Genomic DNA, 21,632 nt, shown 5'->3' with positions numbered 1-21,632 from the left:
TCCTCTTGGAGGTGTATTTGGGGTCGTTATCATGTTGGAATACTGCCCTGCGGCCCAGTCTCCAAAGGGAGGGGATCATGCTCTGCTTCAGTATGTCAAAGTATATGTTGACATTCATGGTTCCCTCAATGAACTGTAGCTCACCAGTGCCGGCAGCACTCATGCAGGCCCAGACCATTTTGTGAGATACTGTACATGCTGCGGGGTGTCTTCACTGTGTTGGAAGTTGGTTGGAGTGTTTGGAGAGTTCAAGGTTTCAACTCATTTTCACTATACACAATGAAGGCCCAACCCCAGTTAAAGTCAGCAGAAAGAAGAGCTTTGCTGAATCTCTATGGTGCAAGGACAAAGCCATTGCAGGATATCTTTTGTCCTTTATAATGCATAATAGGTTAAGCTATTTGAATTGCATCTCTCCAGCAAACTCCCTGCCAGCTCCTTCTTTTGCAAATAAACATTGAGATGTGAATTTATATTGATTTTTATATTATAATTTTATATAATTTTATATAATTCTTATATTTTAAATATACCTGTATAGCAATTGGGACAATTTTACTTTCAAGGTTTTTGTATAATAAGCAGATGGGAGCTGCTATGTATTGGATGGTGCAAGGATCAGTTTTGTTTGCAGAGATTCCATCAAGAAGGTAAAAATCCACAATGAAGATGTTACCCAGCTGTCAAAATGAAGAAGACAAGAAAGCAAATTAAAATGTTTAAATTGTATTTGTAACTACAAGAAACAAATTAAAGCATAAAAAATAAGCATTATGTGTTGTATGAAACTCTAATACTCTATGAATGAGCGTGAGTCCCGTAAGTGCGAGATTAAGGTGTTAACAAATAAAGCTGCTGGGTTTTTTTTGGTTTTTTTGTCACCCACTGTTAGGATCTTGTATAGGCATTGAACAGAAGACATGATCATAATACATCTTCATGAGGAGGAAAAGAGTGTCCTGGATGGAGCACCATTTGCTTCCATCACCCTCCTATTAATCCCACAAGGTAAGCCAAAATACATTTACCTGCTCCTCCTACTGGTAGTGACAGCCCAGTATATTTTGTATTAACCATTTTTAAAGTGTCAGATTTTGTTTCAGAACATTCACCCCTCACAGAACAGGCAAATAAGGTTAAAAAAGGAAAAGGCAATCACAGCTCATGTGTTAAGTCTTTCCACATATACCTCCATTTCTTTTTCAAGCGTTAGTTTCCTTTCCAGACTGCATTCTACCATTTCATTTGTAACTGGAAAATTTGCTGGTATTTCCTTGCACTTCCTAATTAACACTGGATTGCAGCCATTGAGAAACTGGTATCCGAACATGAAGTCCTCCTGCCAATGTTTCATGACATACTCTGCAAGAAAAATATTGTTTTACTTTTAAAAATGAATGCAATGAATGTCCACAGTCAGGGCCGATGTGTGTGTGTGTGTGGTGGTCTTGCCCCCTACCATGCAACAGTCTACAGAAGCAATGCCCTTTTGGAACATCTCAAGTGTTTGGAATGCTTTACGAAAAGATACAGGTTGTCACATTAAACAAAAGAATGAGGAGAATTAAATAATTACATATTTAATTCTGGAGTTCACACCCTTGGAACAATTTCAGTGAATTCCCATTGTTCAAAGTTGAGCATTGGTTACCAGCTACTGCAGCTGAGGTAGCCCCCCTCCATGTGCTTCATAAGCGTCCCACAAATAGGAACACACGAAGATCCAAGTCCCTAAAAGTTATTAACATTAAAAGCCCTTCACAGTCTTACAGGTTACTGTAAATTAACCCCACATTTATCACAGGCTAACCTCTGAGATGCTAAATGTAACATGCTGATTTTCAATAACATACATAAACATGAGAAATAGAATTGAGTCGTACCTGATATTGTGTTACTAATTCTGACAAAAATTCTTTCAAAATCAGCAAAATCACTCCATGAGGATTGGAACATGTGCATAAAACTATTGACAAAGAGATTTTCCATCCTGCAAAGGGAGATATATGTGAAATCATATACACAAATCTATTCTGAAAATTGTACATATGTTTCATAACATTTTATGTTTTTTCTTCATTGCAAAAAATACAATGCAACAATTCATTGCTTTAATACAAGATTTGTTTTTTATGTATATTTACCATCTCTAAACCCAAGGACATTAAACAGGGTTTTGGTTATATAAACTAGTTATTGATTAAAAATGTAAATATTTGAATTTTATTAGGTCAACCAGTTAATTATTATTTGCAATGGAAGGCTAAAGAACATTTGCATGTAAGAATGAAAGATAGACTTTGCCATATCTTTTAAGACCTACATCAACAATGCAGCATTTTACTTTCTGCCTGATAAGCACAACAATTTTCCAACTAGAAAATGTAGTATACATTATCTAGAATATTTAAAAATGTAGTAAGACAGAAACGGCTTTGTCTCCCTTGGAACATTTGCTGAGAATATGCATGCCAATGAAAACATTGTGTGTGAGTTGGGTGGGGTAAAATGTTGGATATGCCCCACACTCCAAAATTCTCTTAAAAAGAAAGATTAATAGAGACAAAAACCTAATCTCTGTCTAAATGTTCAGTGTGATACACTTATACCTACTAAGTATTCTTAGCACCTACAAAAATATTAGGGAAAGAATGAGGGATGGAGATATGTGTCCCAAAGGGTGACTATGTCTACTAAAAGAGGATGGTTGTGAATTATGAGCAGGCATACCTAAAAAGCCACAGATGATCTAGATATTCATGCTGGTATATATTCATATCATCTATAACATTCAGAAATAGCCCCGATATACATGGACTAGCATATGGACCCCAGCCCTTCTACAAATTTCACCATTATATATATATATTATTTTTTTATTTTTTATTTTTTTTTACTTACGCTTTGGTATAATTTAAGATAAAATCAACTCCTTTTTCGCTGTCAAATTGTATGTCATGTGGTAAGTCACTATGACAATGAGCATCAATGCTGAGCGGAAAACCAGGATGCCATTCTTTCCATCTACAGAGGGAAATAGGCAAATACATCTATATTGTACCGATCATGGAACAAATAACAAATAAATTGTGAGCAAACATTTTATTGATTTGTGTTAAAATGTATGTAGTAATGTGTATACCTTGGAGAAAAGACTAGAGGAAAGAGGTTTTATATTAGTATTTCAATAAATGAAGAGGAACTGTTGCACCAAGGGAGGGCTGGCAATGGGGCAATTACCCCCCTGATCCTGTCCGTTTTAAAGATTTTAGGCCACAGTGTGATTTGCCCCTTTGTCTGAATGAAACGGATGCATTTGTGATACTGTCAGATGTGGTCATTTTCACATCTTGTCATATTGCAGAGGTTGATAAGCCTCAAGTGAATGTACTTTTGTTAATACTTGTAAGAAAGTTCATTGTTCTATAACACCATGTAACAGTAAAAAAAAAATTCTGTACCTGTACATTTTTTGTCTATCCTCTAGCTCTTTTTTTCTGTGCTGCTTATGGAATTGAGTTATATCATCTTGAACCAGTTTTGCTATTTAAGAAAACGTAATAGAAAAAAAAAGTAAGTGTTCATAAGTCAAATGTTTAACAACATTATGATATTTTTCTTTAAAACACATAAACATATATTGCCATTAGCTGTCTTTAGAAATGAACATAAAACTACTTCAGATTTTATACATTGTCTGTGGTACTTTTCAAAAACATATCTTTTGAGAACTATAAAGTAAAAAGAGATATTTTACTGTTTTGTGCTAAGGAGGACATTTTTGCTTTTTTGTCCATACCTAGCCTATTTTGCACATGAGAAAATATCTCTATGAATGCAACTGTTGAGTTGTACTTTGTAATGGAAAGTCTTTGTCATATAAATGATGATTCATCTTACAAGTTATTGAACATATCACAAATTAAATTGAATTCATATTTTATTTCTGTTTTCTTCTTTTATCCTATTATATAGCACTTGAGTCTTTTAATAATAAGCCTCGGCTATACAATATTTTTGCTATGATGTCATCATAGATTGAAATCTTTTAATTTTCCAATGTAATTGTTTCTTAATCTAAAATGCTTTTGCTGCAACAAATATCTAACATTGAAAGGAAGAAGGCTAATTGCGGTAGAGTTGTGGTTTTAACTATGTGACTTTAATATGTTTTATGAAAGTCCAGAATTCCTGAAGGAAGAGTTTGTCTGGCCCTGATAAATGCATAGTAAAATTAGTGAGATTTCTTCAACGACTCTTTACACATTGAACTATACCATATACAGGGCTGGATAGCCCCTCTTTCTGTAGAAAACTGCCAGTGACCCTTCATAATGAATGATGACGTAAGGGAATTGGAATCACAACTCTCCCCAGTGAATAAACTCAACTGTCACTTTTAGGAAAATAAATGTAACTTAATCAAATAATATTTTTAAGGGTTTTCCCCATCTTATTCTTTAAATGATAGTAAACTGTTGTATAATTGTCAGACTAACGACAGCTATTTTGGATATACTTTAAATGCCAGTAAAGTGTATAAAAATTTGCATAATACTGACCTTTTCCTTCACGGAGAACTATTTCCTTGTCATTGACGATCCATCGGTAGCATGGGAATTCCATGTAATCTCCTGCAGGTGTCTTTACGGTTATATACCTACAGTACCAGTCATCTTTATACCAATATTTATGTTTCTCGATTTTAATAAGTTGAATATCCCCGATTTCTTCAGATACTGTGACATCATATGAATCAATCTATATTCAACATAAATCGGTAAAGATTCAGTATCTAGCTGATATCCAGTACTGAAAGCAGCAGTCAACTCTACCATTTTGCATTACATAGCAAAATTAACCCAACATGTGCCAACTTTAATATTTATGCTCATTTTATAATATTTATTGAGAGGGTGGATTTTTGATGCCTTTCCTCCTTTATTGGTTTTGAGCTCCTTGAGCTCAATGTATTACCTGTAGTCCATTGATGTGAATTTAGTCTGTGATTTGTAAACTAAAGTGAATTTTGCTGGAGGACCCAGATATCCATCAATATTTTTTTTTTCTATGTTTGAAAACAAATATTTAAACTGCCTTGTTAATATGTCCATTTTAGTGCAATTTTTTGAGTGTAAATTTACAGCTAATTTGAGGTTTGATTGGTATACATCAATTCTATAAAGTACATTAAGCAGAATTCAGAAATCAACAAAATTCAAATGAAATTAGGCACTTAAACAGAAAGAAAAAAGGGATGTGGAACAAGAGTTAACAGAAAGTATTTGTTAACATATTTTAGAAGAAAAAAAAAAAAAATTGACAGTTTTATGCTTGGTTGAATGAAACAAACTGTAATTAAACATCATATTTTATGTTTTGATGGAAAACAAAAGATTCAGTTATCGGAGATGGTCTTGACAAAATGTACCACATTACATACAGTAATTCTAACAAACAGGGGGTAAGCTAAATGACCATAGTCCAAAACGCATTTGACAGATAATTTTTGCCCTTACTATCCCTTGTTTTCCAACTTCTCGTACCAAAAATGACCTCATAGAAAAAAAAAAGCATATACCGGTAAATGATCCACTCAGAGACAAAATACTGCTTAAAATCAGCAAAAGGGAGTGTAAGTGGGTTTTATGTGTATGGGGGTTGATTACTTTTGCACATAGGGCATTGAGTTTTACCTGGATATCTAATGAATATTCTAAAATGAACACAAAATGATGTGTTGGTTTCTCAGGTTTACTTTTAGTAATATTAGGTTTTGGTTATAGATCTTATAACCTTCAGTGCTAAAATATGCAATAATGACGAAAATCATACAGGTTTTTACATAATTAAGACTGCTTTGTATTGTATTGTTAATAGGTCAGTTTTCAACTGGATAATTTGCGTTAGGACCTTAGACAAAACCCAAAAGATCGAAACTAAGACTAGTATCGTAAATAATAATACCTAGCACATTGTAAAAAGAGATTTGTATTTATTTTGCATTTTATGTAAGTGTTTTAATTTAGACATTTGAAGCTATTTTTAAGAACTTCTAATAATAATTGTGCATTGTAATTTGTATAATATGTTGGCTTTAAACACTCAGTAAAAAGGCCCAATGTATTAATGAAAAATTAAGAATCTAACTAATAGCCCACTGATGAACATGTATCAATTCATATATCATGTTTGTTGAAGGGTCATATAGTGCTTGGATACAGTGTGTACTTGCCAACTGTAGTGCGTATAGTGCCTACTTTTTGGGTGTATGTGAGGGAGTTTTGCGTGCCAACATGCCACAGATATTTTTGTAATATTCTACCACTTTATAATGATTTCCAGCAGAAAAGCCTTTATCATCTAAGGCTGCCAGAAAATTAGAACAAGTCTGGATTACGCAGCTTTGGGTCCCGGAGCATTTATACAGAAAGGGCACCATCCCTGAGTTTCCTGGCTTTAGCCAACAATTTTTTTACCTTTGTTTCTCTGCTTTCTGTCTATTGTGGTCTTTTCCCTTCTGTTGTATTCTTTGCTTCCTCTTTGACAATTTCTTTTACTTTTCTTTGCACGTCACTTGCTTACTTCATCTTTCCCTTATTTCATTTATCACATTTGTCTGCCTTTTACATTTTGTATCCTCTATTCTGCCCCCTACATACACTATATGGACAAAAGTATTCAGACATTCAGGTATTAATATGTAGTTGGTCCCCCCTTTGCATCTACAACAGCTTCTGATGCTATCAAGGGGACATACCAAGACATTTTGCACAATGCTATGCTTCGACCTTTGTGGGAACAATTTGGGGAAGGCCCTTTTCTATTCTAGCTTGACTGTGCCCAAGTGCAAAAAACAAGTTCCATAAAGACATGGTTGGATAAGTTTGGTGTGGAAGAGACCTTAACCCCATCAAACACATTTAGCATGAAATGGAACAGAGAATGCGAGCCAGGCCTTCTTGCCCAAAATCAGTGTCTGACCTCACAAATGCTCTACTGGGTGAACCACTCCAAATTCTGTGGAAAGCCATCCCAGAAGAGTGGAAACTGTTATAGATGCAAAGGGGCGACCAACTACATATTGTATATGTCTTTAGAATGCGATGTCATCAAAGTTCCTGTTGGTGCAATAGTCAGGTATCCCAATACTTTTGTCCATATAGTGCATATACACACAAACATACATATACAAATATACATACACATATATATATATATATATATATATACATACACACACACATATATGTCCACACACATATACAAACATCCTCCACTTCCCTCCTCTTGTAGCCTGCAACTCCTTCATTGAGCAGTGATCTAATCGGGTCCTGCACCATGCGGCAATCATCCTCTCTTAGTGACACTGCACACTAAGAAGTCATGCCAAGTGATGACCCTACCTGATCGCCTCTTCATGGGACAAGTGAGATGTATAGACATCAGAACGTCAAAGCCCTGGGGCAATTGCTGCAGGGCCCCTCTGGCCTCTGTGGTCCTAGGGCAATACCTTAGTGAGCTCTGTCAATAAATAGTTTTGATAGTTTTTTTAAAATAATGCTTGTGTTTTAAAGGGGATTCTGGTGTTGTATTGTTGGGATTCTACTGGCAACAAATGGAAAGGTCCGGTAAATATAAAAAATCTGTTATGTTGACGAGACCACTTACAATTTTTCATTAGAGTAACATTTTATACATAACCCCATACTAAATAATTGGCTTATCTTGGTTTAAGGTTATATTTTCCTTTGCTCTGAACATAAAGGTAATAGACAAACATACCAGAGATAGCCAGGAAGTACTTCTTATCCAGTGAATATCAGTTCATACTTTGTTCACCTTAACATATATAAATATTTGTAAAAACACATTCTGGAAGCATATGTAAAATACAGTATTTTGGTTAGTATTGATACTAGCCTCTTTATGCTTTTTTGGAAGGCCATATACAAATAAATGTTTCACGCTTCCCTTTTTATTCTATTTACGTGAACTTCCTTATTTTTAATTTATAGATTTGCATATGTGGTGTTTTTCGAAGGAATATTAACTCATTTTGCATGTATGCAAGGTTCCAAAAATGTCTTCTCATTTGCCAGTGGAACACAATTATAAATAACATATATAAAAATCTACAGATCACATATTGCTTTGTTCCATTCATTGTGAATATACCTACTTAAATAGCACATGCATGCCCCCCAACTATCCCGATTTGGGCGGAACAGCCCCGCCTAACCCTGCTTTGCAGGGGCGGAGGAAGGGTGAGGCGAGAGCGGTACTCACCTGATCAGCAGCTGCAGCCTGCAGGACTGGTTGGGGAGATCACAATCTCCCTCTAGTCAGCTCAACATTAAGGAGCGCGAGGTCTGTCACTTCTGCTCCCTAATCCCTACCCACCGGCAAATGATGCAGAGAGCGGGGATATGACATCGTACCCCCGCGCTCTGCATTTGAAGTGACAGACCTCGCGCTCCCACCACAGGATGGAGGATGAAGGATGGAGAAAGAAGGAAGAGATGGTGAGAAAGGGGTGTAAGGGCAGTGTATGTGTATATATGTGTGTGTTTGTAAGCTTGTGTGTGTGTATGGGCAGGTGTGGGTAAGAGCAGTGTATGTATTTGTAAGCTGGTGTGTAATGTGAGACTGTGAACCCCAGGGAGATGATTAGCATGGCATCTGAGTACAGCTGCTATGCAGATTACACATATGGGTCCCTGGGGTGGAGCAATTGGAGAGCAGGGTGGGCCAGTGCTCCGTTTCCCTATTTTGTGGAAATTCCATGCCGGGTTTTCCAGGAGGCAAGAAGTCTGCAGGATCCGGTCCAGGATTCCTATGGGGCCGGCGTCAGGCACAGGTGCTGGGCATTAAAAACCCCTGGAGCCTGAGACTCAGAGAGACTGTTGGGGGAAGAGGAAGTTCCCTGCACTCCCAGGGCAAGGAGAGGCCCTGAACAAGACAATCCCTGAGCCAAGTGAGGCATCACCTGCCTGGACATTTTGTGTGCTGTCTGGGGGAGGTTTTCCAGAGCCTGGCGTAGCTGGGTCTGGTTGGGAGGTTGAGATAGGGGGTGATTAGGCTGGTCAGTGTGGACCAGCATAGTTCAGTTAGACAGGGCTCCAATTGGGAGCTATGTTTTGTTTTTATGATTTGGTTTTTGGGTGTGAGCAATTAAAAATAAAGCACTGTTTTGTTCCAAACTGGTGTTCCTGACTCTGATTGCCCTAGAGGACTGTGCTTAAGACCCCTAACTGTGATGTTTATGGCCCTCGTGCTGCAGGGTTTGTCACAGTAAGGACATAGTATGTGTATATGTGTGTGTAAAGGCAGTTGTGTGTGTAAGGGCAGTGTATGTGTATATGTGTGTGAAAAGGCAGGTGTGTGTAAGGACAGTGTATGTGTATATGTGTTTAAAGGCAGGTTTGTGTAAGGGCAGTGTAAGTGTATATGTGTGTGTGTAAGGGCAGAGTACGTGTATATGTGTGTGTGTGTAAGGGCAGTGTATGTGTGTGTGACAGGGCCAGGCTAGCTGGCTCATGTGTCATATGAAGTTTAGCCGGGTCACGGAGCACTTTTCTGTCCGGTTCCGTATACCATGACCCGGTAATATTTTATATTGTGTATTATTGTGTAACCGGCCCAGAGACTGATGTGGCTTCAGCTCCAGCCTTCAAAGACACAATCCTATAATCTGGCTGGGGCTCTTAATCCGCCAACACAGCCCTGTCTGCCCAGACGGCACCCGCACTACAGGGGGGATAACACAGGTGGGGGAACCCATTGTATTCTGTAATCCCCTCACCTGATACATCTCCTGTATACTAATGGGATTTGTGATGGGATGTGGCTGATGGGATTGGGGGTTGGGTTCGGTGCACATTGCATTGAGATTGTATATAAATTCTGTGTGTTTGTAATAAAGAGAGTTCTTCTTGGTTTACTACGAATGGTGGTCTGGATGATCCGTGGATAGCTGAGTGCTATCCGTATGAGGGACTGACTGGTGATTCCTCAGCCCTCAAACAGGGGTACCCAGCCTTGGGTACGGTTACCCTGTAACAATGTGTGTGTGTGTTTATGGGAAGGTGTGTATAAAGGCAGTGTGTAAGGGTCCTGGGAGAGAGGCTAACATTAGCTTTTTTTTTATTAAAAAATAAATCTCTGCTGCTGTTGACTACTCTTCCAATAATGCTCAACCAGCATCATGGTGGACACCTTGCTGGCAGAGAATCATGGGAATTGTAGTTTACAGCTAGCATCTGCAGCTTTACTGTTGACTGCAGTTCCCTTGATGCTCAGCCAGCATCATGAAAGCAGTATGTCTTGGTGAGCCTCATATGAACTGTAGTTAACAGCAGATGATGTGATGGGTGTTAGTTGTGAATTACAACTCCCACGATGCCTAGTCATGGTGGACACCTGGCTGGCTGAGAATCATGGGAATTGTACTTCACATCTGCAGCTTTGTCTACTGTTAACTGCACTTCCCATGATGCTCATCCAGCATCATGGAAGTAGTATGCCTGGCTGAGCCTCATGGGAAATTAATTTAATGTGTTGGTTATTTTTAATACGCATGACTGTGCTGACAAATATGAAACGTGTTTTAAGTGGCCGTGCAAGTGTGACGTTGTAAAGTGCAATTGCTTGCTTCACACATAGATTTTTGGATATGCAAGACTTCAAGACTTTTTATGGATAGTGGTGTCTGGGTAGATTTTTTTTGCCTTTTCCTCATAAATTACCTATAATACAAAGCAATATGTAGACTGAATTTACATGATATCACATATCACGAATAGCTTCTATTCTACAATTCCCAACATACTTACTGTAAGAGTAATTAGCCAGGGATGGCCCCTTATAATGCAAGTTTACTAAAATTCACAATATTCAGTGCTGTCTATAAAACAAGGGAAAAAGGGGAAACTGACAAAGGGCCTGGGCTTTGGGTCATGAGGTGCTTTATTGGACTAGAGTATAGCTTCTGCTAAGATAAAAACAGTTGTAAATATGTTCCAAAGTGTCACTCAAAGTGTTCAATAAACTAATGCAGACACATTCCCTTCCTAAAGTCCTTCTATACTGACCAGATGGCATGATTATTTTCCCATAGGAGCAAAAGAGGGCTAGCAAGATGGGCAGAGTAGGTCTGGATAAGCTGCACACAGACCAAGAAGAATCTGCATGTCCGTGCAGGTGGCTGCACAGGTGTCCATCATTACACTACACCAGGAGCTCTGGAAAAGATAACATCTATTAAAAACATTTTCTCCAGAGCCATCTATAATTACACTAAAAATGACCCTGAAAATACTGTGCATACAAACTGCAGATTTTTTAAATTAATTAAAATATGTAAATAATATTCATTGTTTTTCTTCTAAAAGCTTTATATAACTTCATGCTATTAAACATAAGTGACATACATGTAAGGCCCTCACCATACCCCTAACCACACTGCTGTAAGACATGTTTCTCTATGCTGTCAAAAATGATGGCAGGTATGATGACAAGCGGTGTGTAATATTTTTATATTGCATACATCTCATAAAAAGGTTGCACAAAGTGTTGTGAAATGTGTTACTTGCCTTTAATACTATGTAGGTTTAGTTTTCATTTAAAAATGATCTTAGAGTCTAGGAGGTAACAATCATGGTTGCAAGGGTTGCAACTGAAGCTGAGCCTGTCACTCTAGGAGGTCTAGGTGACCCCTGAGGCCACCCTATTAAAAGAGGATGACCTCTCACACTCTTTCCATTCACACTGTCTGATCCAGCATGCAGGAAATAAAATCACATCAATTCCCTGCATGCTGGATCAGTCTGCATGGAGAGAGAGAGAGAGTGTATCAGGCAAACTAGAGACAAAGATGGCACAGGTAGGCTGTGTGGGGGCTAAGATGGCACAGAGAAGCTGCTTGGGGACAAAAATGACACAGAGAAGCCGTTTCAGGACAAAGGTGGCACTGACAAGCTGTTATGAGACAAAGTTGACACTGACAAACTGTTTGGGGATATAGTTGGAACTGACACACTGTTTGGTGTCAAAGCTGGCACTGTGGGACATGTTGCTTGGTGAAGTCAGGGGGTGATGGTAATTTTTGAACTGATGCACTGTGTTTTCTACTTATGCGGCTGCTTATAATACCTGTATTCCTGAACTCTAGTACTCTGTTATGGGTTATTATAACTCTGATTTGATCCTAAATTAATTTCTCTGTGATCTTTTTTTAATGTTGTAGTTGGCAGTTTAATTCCTACATGGCTCAAAACCAGCAAAAAGGCAATTTCACAAGAGCTTGTCCACGGATATCCTAGTGGCCAAAACTATAAACTAGTACTTTTGCTTTTGTAATCATGTATGTTTAAGGTTGCAATATGTGGTTTACTGCACAAAGTACATTCATAGTTTAGTTGTTCTTCACAATATAGCCCCAACATAAAGGCATGTATGGGACCATGCACCAGACACCTACCATATACCATCAGATGTACTGCGATTCCAGAATCACAGACAGACAAGATGTCTGATCAAAAGCATTTTAGATTACTTAAGTTCCTAAAGATAAAGGGTTTATTAAGACAGTTGCCCATTTATGCTACTAGCCAAACCTGTAATTTGTGGACAACTTACTTTTTAGTACCTTTCTATCATATCATCTATTATTTTACATTGATAAATAATGACAAAAACAGGCATATAAAAATCCCAATGCAGAATATAGCATTTTACAGAATATAACGTGTTACAAAACATCTGTTCATTCTCAAATCTAACCCTGTGTTTTAGCCTTTCACAGGCTGCATTGAAATTTTAAACCCTTCATTTTCTAATCTAAACATATTCACCCCATTAGTTATGTCATATGGATTGGTAGAATTTACCCCTAGATTAAGATATGTCAGTAGCTGTAACTAACTGTCTCGCCTCTGTCTCTACCTCGATGTCTGCACGTTTCCTGAAACTCAATCTCTCCAAAACCGAACTTCCCTCCCTCCAACGCTAAGATTCCCCGATCAGTTTCCCTCAATGTTAATGGTGCTGTCATCTCCCCGTCTCCTCATGCCCGCTGTCTTGGTGTCACCCTTGACTCCAACCTGTCGTTCGCCCCCCACATTCAGTCTGTCTCTAAAAAGGCTCTCGTCCATGCTTTTATTATCTCCAGCCTTAATTATTGTAACTCTGTTTTAGCTGGTCTCCCTCTTATCTGTCTCACCCCTCTGCAATCCACCATAAATGCTGCTGCCAGACTTATCTTCCTTTCCCATCGCTTCACTAACACCTCTCCCCATCTGTCAGTCTCTTCACTGGCTGCCTGTGCGCTTCAGGATTCATTTAAAAATTCTTACTCTTACTTTCAAAGCCCTTCACAGCGGTTCCTCACTCATCTCTAAATACAGTCCTAATTGGTCTCTCCGCTCTCATCCACGCTTACAAGATTTCTCCAGGGCTGCCCCTATCCTTTGGAATGCTCTCCCCCGGCCTATCCACCTTTCTCCGTGCCTTTATTCCTTCAAAAAATCCCTCAAGTCCCACTTCTTCAAGGGCGCTTACAACATTACACATTAACGCCGTCCCATATTCCTTTAGCTCAACTTTCCTAGTCCCTCTCCCGCAATACTTTAAATAGTGTGGCTGGCCTATCCCTAACAATGGCACTTTTACCAATTGTGTAATACAACCAAACTCTCTCTAGACTGTAAGCTTGTTTGAGCAGGGCCTCTGTAAGTCAAATTGTTATGTTACATACTACTTGCTGTGTCCTGTCCACGCATTGTACAGCGCTACAGAATTTGATGGCGCTATATAAAACAATAAATAATAATAGTAGCTGGAACCCCCTTACTTTCCTATAACAAACCCTAATTCTGACAACTCTTTATACATAAGCCAGGAAGAGAAGGCAGAGATAGAGGAGGGATCCCTTACGAAAAATTACTGCAGTTTTTCTGAAGTAATAATGCAGTTTTTTGGACATGAAAAAACTGCAATACTGCACTTTTACTGCAGTATTACTGCACATTTACTGCAGTTTTACTGCATTTGTACTTCACTGTACTGCAGTTTTACTGCACTTTTTTTTTTATATTGCAAACCTACAGTTGTACTTCAATGTACTGCAGCTTTATTGCATTTGTACTTCCATAAAAAAATAACTGATCTTACTATTTCACCAGTCAATATTGACAGTAGATCCAGAAAACCATGTTAAAGGACTGTCAAGCTAATCTAAATATTTTGTTTTTAATTAAAATAATAGACCCAGGTAAGCCCTCTTAGATTTCATTTAGGCATTTGACACTATCCCTCATAGAGAACCCATAAAAAATTATAGTGTTTGGATAAAGCAATGGCTTTATTACTAGTGGTGTATCTTAGGAATTGATACTACAACCCATTTTTTTTTTTGTAGCATTATAAAAAGGTCTCACGGGTAAGGGATCTATTTTCTCAGATAATACAGGTTAGACATTGCTGGTAGATGCTAAATGCTGTCAATGATGACAGGAGGAGAGAGGTTTGGGAGTAAATATTATATTAAAGGTAGACTTGGGCATTCCGAATTCTAAAAATTGCAAAATTAAAGAAATTTGCAGATTTTATCGATTCATCCGGATCATCAGAATTCACTGACTCTTTCACTCTCACACTCTCTGAATTTCTCCCTACCTTTTTTGCCAATCACTTACACTTTCATGTCTTGTATCTTCTTGTTCTTCTCTTTTGTCTCTTCACCCGCATCTCTGCATCTCTGCATATAATCTTCAGCCAGAATGGTGGAGCTTATAGTGACGTCCTTTCCCCCGATTGGCAAATCAGGGAGAGGATGGCACTGAAAGCTCTGGCATTTTGAAGTACAATAACCATGTGTGAACTTCCACCAAAACAGCGGAAGGTCGCCAGGTTATGTCCGTGGAGATGCGGATGAAGAAGAGAGGAAAAAAAAGAAGAAAAGGAGAACAATAAGATGCATATCAAGAAGATTTGAGACACGAAAGTTGAAGTGGTTGGCAGAGAAGGTATGTAGACATTCAGAGAGTATGAGAGAGTGAACGAAATACAGTGATACAGTGAGTGAGAGTCTGAGAGACTGTGAAAGTGAACGTGGACGTCAGACAAGGAAACTTTATCTTTTATGTCTACTCACCTATGCACGATCATCTGCTGACATACTGTATATAGTAATTTATGTTAAAGACACAAATTCAATGTTGAACCAAAAGAAAGCAAAAACCCCACACTGAACAATATAACCTATAATGAATAATTTCCTTATAACACATTATATGTCGACATATTCTTTGCTAAAAAAAAAAGTATCCAGCTCATATTTAAAAATAATCAAACATTGATTGATTTTGACCTTTCTAGGAGAGATAAGAAAAAGTCTACTAGAATGGTGAATAGAATAAAAATACTAGGAAAGACTAAGGGATCTCAATATGTACAGTTAAGAGAAGAAAAAAAAGAGGGATGTAATCCAAATATTTCAATACATGAAATGATTTAACAAAAGCAAAGTATATTTCAAAGAAGCAAAAATTAACACATGTCTAAAACATGAGGGTCAGAAACTTGGGTGTAATTTAAGGCAGTTTTAATTTACTGAGTGGATGGTAGATAAGTAACCTCCCAGAAGAAGTGGTAAGGGTCAATATAATGAAAACATTTACAAAATAATGGAAGAGGCATATGGCTATCCTGAATAGAAGACCCTTGTCTTAAGTATCAAATAAGGTTTAAGGTCTAGAGAGCAGGAAAAATGTGCAGACTAGTTGTGCGAATAGTTCTTGCCTGTAGTCAAATTCTATATTTCTATGAGGAAATGGAAAGGACAAAATAGGTTGCCTGGTATTGCCCAGACTTTCCATAGCACCTATCTCCTCCAACTTTCCCACCTTGTGTTTGCAAGACGGGGTTATTATTGCGACACATCTCTCTGTGTAACCCCGATATTGTTTTAGAACAAAAGTACTTACTGCTCCTCTTTCAAAATCATTGTAGAATGGTTTATCAAGCAGGTTCTTCTCACTGCAGCCTTTTGACCCAATAAGTGTAATGTAGATGTAATCATCTGTGCCTGCAAACCACTGGCTGCCTGTAGCCACAGTCACAATGTAGGAAGGCATTCTACCTTGGAGAGGTATATAATTTTATATTTTTCCTCAGAGACTCCGATCTCCAAAAGTAATTACAGTGCCTGGTCTGCAAGCTTTTTACTTTAGCTCCACCAACTGTGAAACCCTCCCCTTTTGATTTTGTTGCCTCTTCCATTGCAACTTGAGGTTTATATAGTTCCCCTTTTGAGTTTCTGCTTAGAAAACAAAGGGCTACGTTTAGCAAGGATATTTTCAACCAGGATGCTATCTGCATAATTACGCAACAATAGAGAACTATTACAGTTGTTTTACTATTTAAACTATTTTCTTTTGTTTCTAGGAGACACAAAAATTAGACAACCGGTATTTTAAAGACTTTTGGTAGTTTTATTTTTAGTATACATTTATATGATATGAAAAGGAACAGCTTTTTCTTCACAAGCTCACAGTTGTCTTCAGACATCCAGGGTACACTTTCCTTAAGACATAAACCAAACCAAAAGTGAAGAAAAACCTACTCTGTAAGCAGGGTTAATTTGTACCCAACAGTACTGGCCAGCTAGGCTGGTTCCCAGTCACACAAATAAACCCACCTTAACGTAAACAGCTAAATACTTGTCTCACGCCTCAGGTTCAGTTTCATGTAGAAACCTTGTCATTATTTATATATGTAGTTCATGCACTCACAAAAGCACATGGTAGCAAACTTATATCCCGAGTAACATTTATAACCAAATATAGTTAGGCTTACATGTGTGTTTGACCGGGGAAGGCGCCATTTTAGAACAAAACATACATCTAGCCTCTGTCACTTAAGTTTGCTTTATTAGTCGTTACAGAGATAGGGTGGCCACATTTTATTTCTGCCATTCAGGGACACACTATAAAGCGCATGAGATTACACACACAGGTGTGAGCCAGCCTCCTCCCTACCGACTATGGGCCCTGGCTTTGTAAAGACTTCTGTGTCCACCCCCATCATCTCATCACTTGCTGAGGGGATTTTCTCTGGCAGACAGCCAGGATATGCAGCCAGGGAGTGATAGCCATTGTTTCAGTTTAATATCAGACTCTTCTCCCCACCCCATGGTGAACTACTATGTATAAGCCAGTCTTCCCCCCATGGTTTCCCTGGAACTGATTTTGGCCAGTAATAGATAGTGGAGTTGTTTACCTCCCTTTACTGACCCTATTGTGTCTGGGAGGCAGATAAAGGGGGTGGTTGTGTACCCATTGTATCCCAATATCTTTATTCATGTTAATGTGTGCTTTGCTGGCTATATCCAGCCATGTGTGTGAAAAATAAAGTAGTCTTCATTATACCCTACACTGAGTCTCGGCTATTGACTGGGAAACTGGGGAAAGAGTGTGTTGTCCTAGGCTAAGGCACACCTGGGAACTTCTGGGCCAGGGACGCGGCCAGGAATGCACACTGTCGATGGGCGGTCCCGCTGATGTTTATGGGAGTTCCCGCTGACGCCAGGGGCATTCCCGCTGACGCCGGGGGCATTCCCGCTGACGCCGGGGGAGTTCCTGCTGATGATGGGGGCGTTCCCGCTGAGGGTAGTGGGAAACACCCCCATTTAAAGGAAAAATGGGCGGGGAGCAGGGCGAAACCTGCTCCCGCGACCCGGAGGTGCTCATCCAGCAATCTCCAGGTCAAACCCGGAGCGTTCCCAGATATGTGGAGCACAAGTCAGCAGAGATATATATTATATATTATATATATATATATATATATATATATGCGCATTTTTAACTACATAATATTAGACCATGATGAAAATGATTTCAAAGTTAGTTTTCATTCTTTTATATTAGTCCCTGCTGCCAATATATATTAATATTAGACCATGCTGAAAATATATATATAAATATTAGACGCTGCTGCCAATACATTTTATATTGAAAAAATTGGACATTACACAAGCATTTTCTTTGGGCCCCACTCCACGCTCCTTAGCATGCAATCACTCCCTCCACTCCTGCACCAATAAAAATATTTGCCACTCTGACTGCAGATTAGGGGAAGGCTGTGACAGTCAGTGCAGTCTTCCCTCCTTCTGACCATACCGTGACATTGAGAGGTCCTCTGCACTGTTATCATCCCCAGAGTCCCTTTGTCCCCTCATTCACTAAACCACACCTCTTCTACTTAATCCCTGTAGTTCAGGTACAGATCAAATAAACAACATATAAAACAGCACTTGCATGTAGATCAACTGAATAAGACATGCAAACCCTATATTTGCATGTTTATATAAATAATGTATTGAAACATAGCATAGCAGGTATAGATCAACACATTAACACACAAACCTAGCTTTCCATGTATAGATCAATTAAAATGCACATGTGAACTGAGCACTGAATGTATAAAGTAGATAAACAGAATCAGACATACAAATTCTGTATTTGCAGGTATACAATAATAATGTATGGGAAAAATAGGATTGCAGGTATAAATCAACAGAACACACAAACCCAGCATTGCAGGTATAGATCAACTGGAAATCACATGTAAACTCAGCACTGAGGGTATAGATCAAATAAACAACACATGGAAAGGTAATGCATTGCAGGTAATGATCAACTGAATAAGACATACAAACCCTGTATTTGAAGGTATACATAAATAATGTATGGAAACATAGCATAGCAGATATGGATCAACAGAATAACGCACAAACCCAGTTTTGCAGGTATAGATCAATTGGAATTCACATAAAAACTAAGCATTAGAGGTATAGATAAACTCCCTAAATTACAGGCATAGATCATAGGTTGCACACCCCAAAGCCAGCCCTGGTGACCACACTGCCCACATAGAACTTGACCAGCACCCAGATAACACAAATAGGACTTGGCATCTTTGTCCCCAAACAGCCGAGCATGAGTCAACTTTGTCCCCAAACAGCACGGCCTGTGCCATCTTTGTCCCATAAACACTCTGCTTGTGCCATCTTGGTCCCCAAGGCTTAAACACCCTGCTTGTGCCATCTTTGCCTTTCCACAAATCAATTATACATCTATGATACATACAGACACTTTTACAGTCACTCACTAATTTACACTTTCATTCACATAATTCATTCACACAATCATTTAGTCTCTCACTCATTCACACAAATCCTTTACACATATTTAATGCATTTTCACAACTGTATTAATTCTCTCACTCATTCACACAATTCATCTACACGTTAATTCATACTCTCACTCATTCAGACAATTCATCCATACATTAATTCATTCATTCTCTCTCATTCACACAGTTCATCCACACATTAATTCTTTCATTCTCTCACTCATTCACACAATTCATCCACACATTAATTCATTTATTATCTCACTCTTTATTTCAATATTCTTACTACCCCCTCTCCCTTCACTTCTCACCATCTACCCCTCTCCTCCCCTTCAAAGGTCACTTACCTTGCAGAGGATGCCATTTCATATGGGGTAGCCACTGATTCCAGGACAATGCATTATCCTGCATTGAGACTAACCGGGACTTAAAGTCCCATTGCGGGACTGTCCTGGGCAATCCGGGACATGTGGTCACCCTAGAGATGACTACTTCAAACAATAGTTGGCTAAGCCAACTCAGACCGAAACCGAAAGTATTAATAAAAATTCAAGTTAACCCCTTAAAGGTGGAGGACATAATATTACATTCCAGCAAAGCTGACACTTAAAGCCAATAATATAACATACCCTCCCCTACTTTCACCAGAGGTGGCATGTTGGAAAATGCCTCTCTTTGCTCTCTTGCCACGTGCATGCGCTCATGGAGCAGCTGCCCCAGGTGCCGCGTTGCTGCAAAAAGTATAAGAAAGGTGCCTACTTGGAATCGAAGATACTGGATCTAAAAGGGCAACTGGCAATACTGAGGGACATTGACAACATAGAGAAGAGTTTACTCCTTACTGAGCAGGCACTGTGTTAGGGTGGAGATGGAGTGATTTAGGCATCTAGGGCACAAAGCTGCATAAGCATCAAGATGAGAAGTAGGGCTAATAGGGTCTTGGAGGCTTGCTCTAGGCTTGGTCAACCCAACATATATATCAATTTGCGTGATCAGATTTGATCTTGCATTACTCACACAGGCTAATTCGTCTAGCAGTCAGGTGAGTCGCCTCCTTAGTACAAAGGCTAGAAAGACAAAACAGGTTGTAGTGGCAGGGGTAGATTATGAGTAAAGTAAATTGCCGCAAAGACTGTTTGCAGTTTCCTGGTCTCCTGGGTCAACGGGTCCAGCATATTGTGAATGAAGCGACAGTTTATTGGGCACGTGTGTCTGTGGGGGGACAGGGCAAAGAGGAGCACTTGCTTCTCTCCTGGAAATTTTCTGACTTAAATGTCAACCATTGATTAAAAAAAACACAGGGGTATTTTGAATAATGCAATTGTCTGTCCTAAAAGCAGGTATAGTTCTGGATAACCTGCATAAGAGAATAAATCAATAGCAAACACATTACAGTCCATATACCGTATTTTTCGCTCTATAAGACGCACCTGCTGATAAGACGCACCTAGATTTTAGAGGAGAAAAAAAAGGAAAAAATATTTTGAGCTAAAAAATGGGCTATAAAAAAAGGACATCATCCTCCCGTCATGCCTGCACAGAAAAAAGCTGGTCAGACATGATGGGAAGATACGCTGCCACTGTCCTCCCTCCCCGAGATACGCTGCCACTGTCCTCCCTCCCCGAGATACGCTGCCACTGTCCTCCCTCCCCGAGATATGCTACCACTGTCCTCCCTCCCCGAGATACGCTGCCACTGTCCTCCCTCCCCGAGATATGCTACCACTGTCCTCCCTCCCCGAGATCCGCTGCCACTGTCCTCCCTCCCCGAGATACGCTGCCACTGTCCTCCCTCCCCGAGATACGCTGCCACTGTCCTCCCTCCCCGAGATACGCTGCCACTGTCCTCCCTCCCCGAGATATGCTACCACTGTCCTCCCTCCCCGAGATATGCTACCACTGTCCTCCCTCCCCGAGATACGCTGCCACTGTCCCCCTCTGCCCCCCCCCTCCCCAACTTACCGGAGCAGACTCCCGGGTGTCTTGCGGGGCCGGCGGGGGACATCTACGCAATACAACTTCCGGTGCGGCACATCCGGCACCGGAAGTTGTATTGCGTAGACGTCCCCCGCCGACCCCGCAAGACACCCGGGAGTCTGCTCCGGTAAGTCCGCGGGGGGTGCAGAGGTAAAACGCATCCGCACGATGCGCTTAGACAACCTCCCGTGCCGGCACCCCCCCCCCGTGGGAAGTGCTGGCAGGGGAGGCTGTCTGAGCGTATCGGGGAGTAGGATGCAGGTCCTGCCTGCATCTTCGCTCCATAAGACGCGGCTGATTTTTCATCCTACTTTGGGAGGAAAAAAACTGCGTCTTATGGAGCGAAAAATACGGTAATTCTGATGATGCCGTGCCCCATTGTAATGCTAATGCCCCATTCCTTGGCCAGGTGGAGCATTTTGCCCACCCCATGGAAAAATTCTATGGATGCTCATGTTATG

The 21,632-nt window shown here is 39.7% G+C and overlaps 1 protein-coding gene across 2 annotated transcripts in view; it reads right to left on the bottom strand.

Moving 5' to 3' along the window:
- Positions 1-16,136, bottom strand: part of LOC149281348 (polyunsaturated fatty acid 5-lipoxygenase-like) — a 35,183-nt gene extending 19,047 nt beyond the window's left edge. For both annotated transcript variants that reach the window (XM_089499362.1, XM_089499363.1), the window contains exons 1-7: positions 15,987-16,136; positions 4,563-4,761; positions 3,462-3,543; positions 2,902-3,024; positions 1,884-1,990; positions 1,190-1,362; positions 534-680 (exon numbers count right to left, since the gene is read on the bottom strand). In XM_089499362.1, the coding sequence (XP_089355488.1) occupies positions 534-680; positions 1,190-1,362; positions 1,884-1,990; positions 2,902-3,024; positions 3,462-3,543; positions 4,563-4,761; positions 15,987-16,136 (981 nt within the window). The remainder of the gene's footprint in view (positions 1-533; positions 681-1,189; positions 1,363-1,883; positions 1,991-2,901; positions 3,025-3,461; positions 3,544-4,562; positions 4,762-15,986) is intronic.
- Positions 16,137-21,632: the final 5,496 nt, after the last annotated feature.

Source organism: Sceloporus occidentalis, unplaced genomic scaffold (genome assembly GCF_023333645.1).
Source record: "Sceloporus occidentalis isolate IW3139 unplaced genomic scaffold, rSceOcc1.0.p SCAF_134, whole genome shotgun sequence".
Lineage (NCBI taxonomy): Eukaryota > Metazoa > Chordata > Lepidosauria > Squamata > Phrynosomatidae > Sceloporus > Sceloporus occidentalis.
This window is presented reverse-complemented; position numbering and strand designations above follow the sequence as displayed.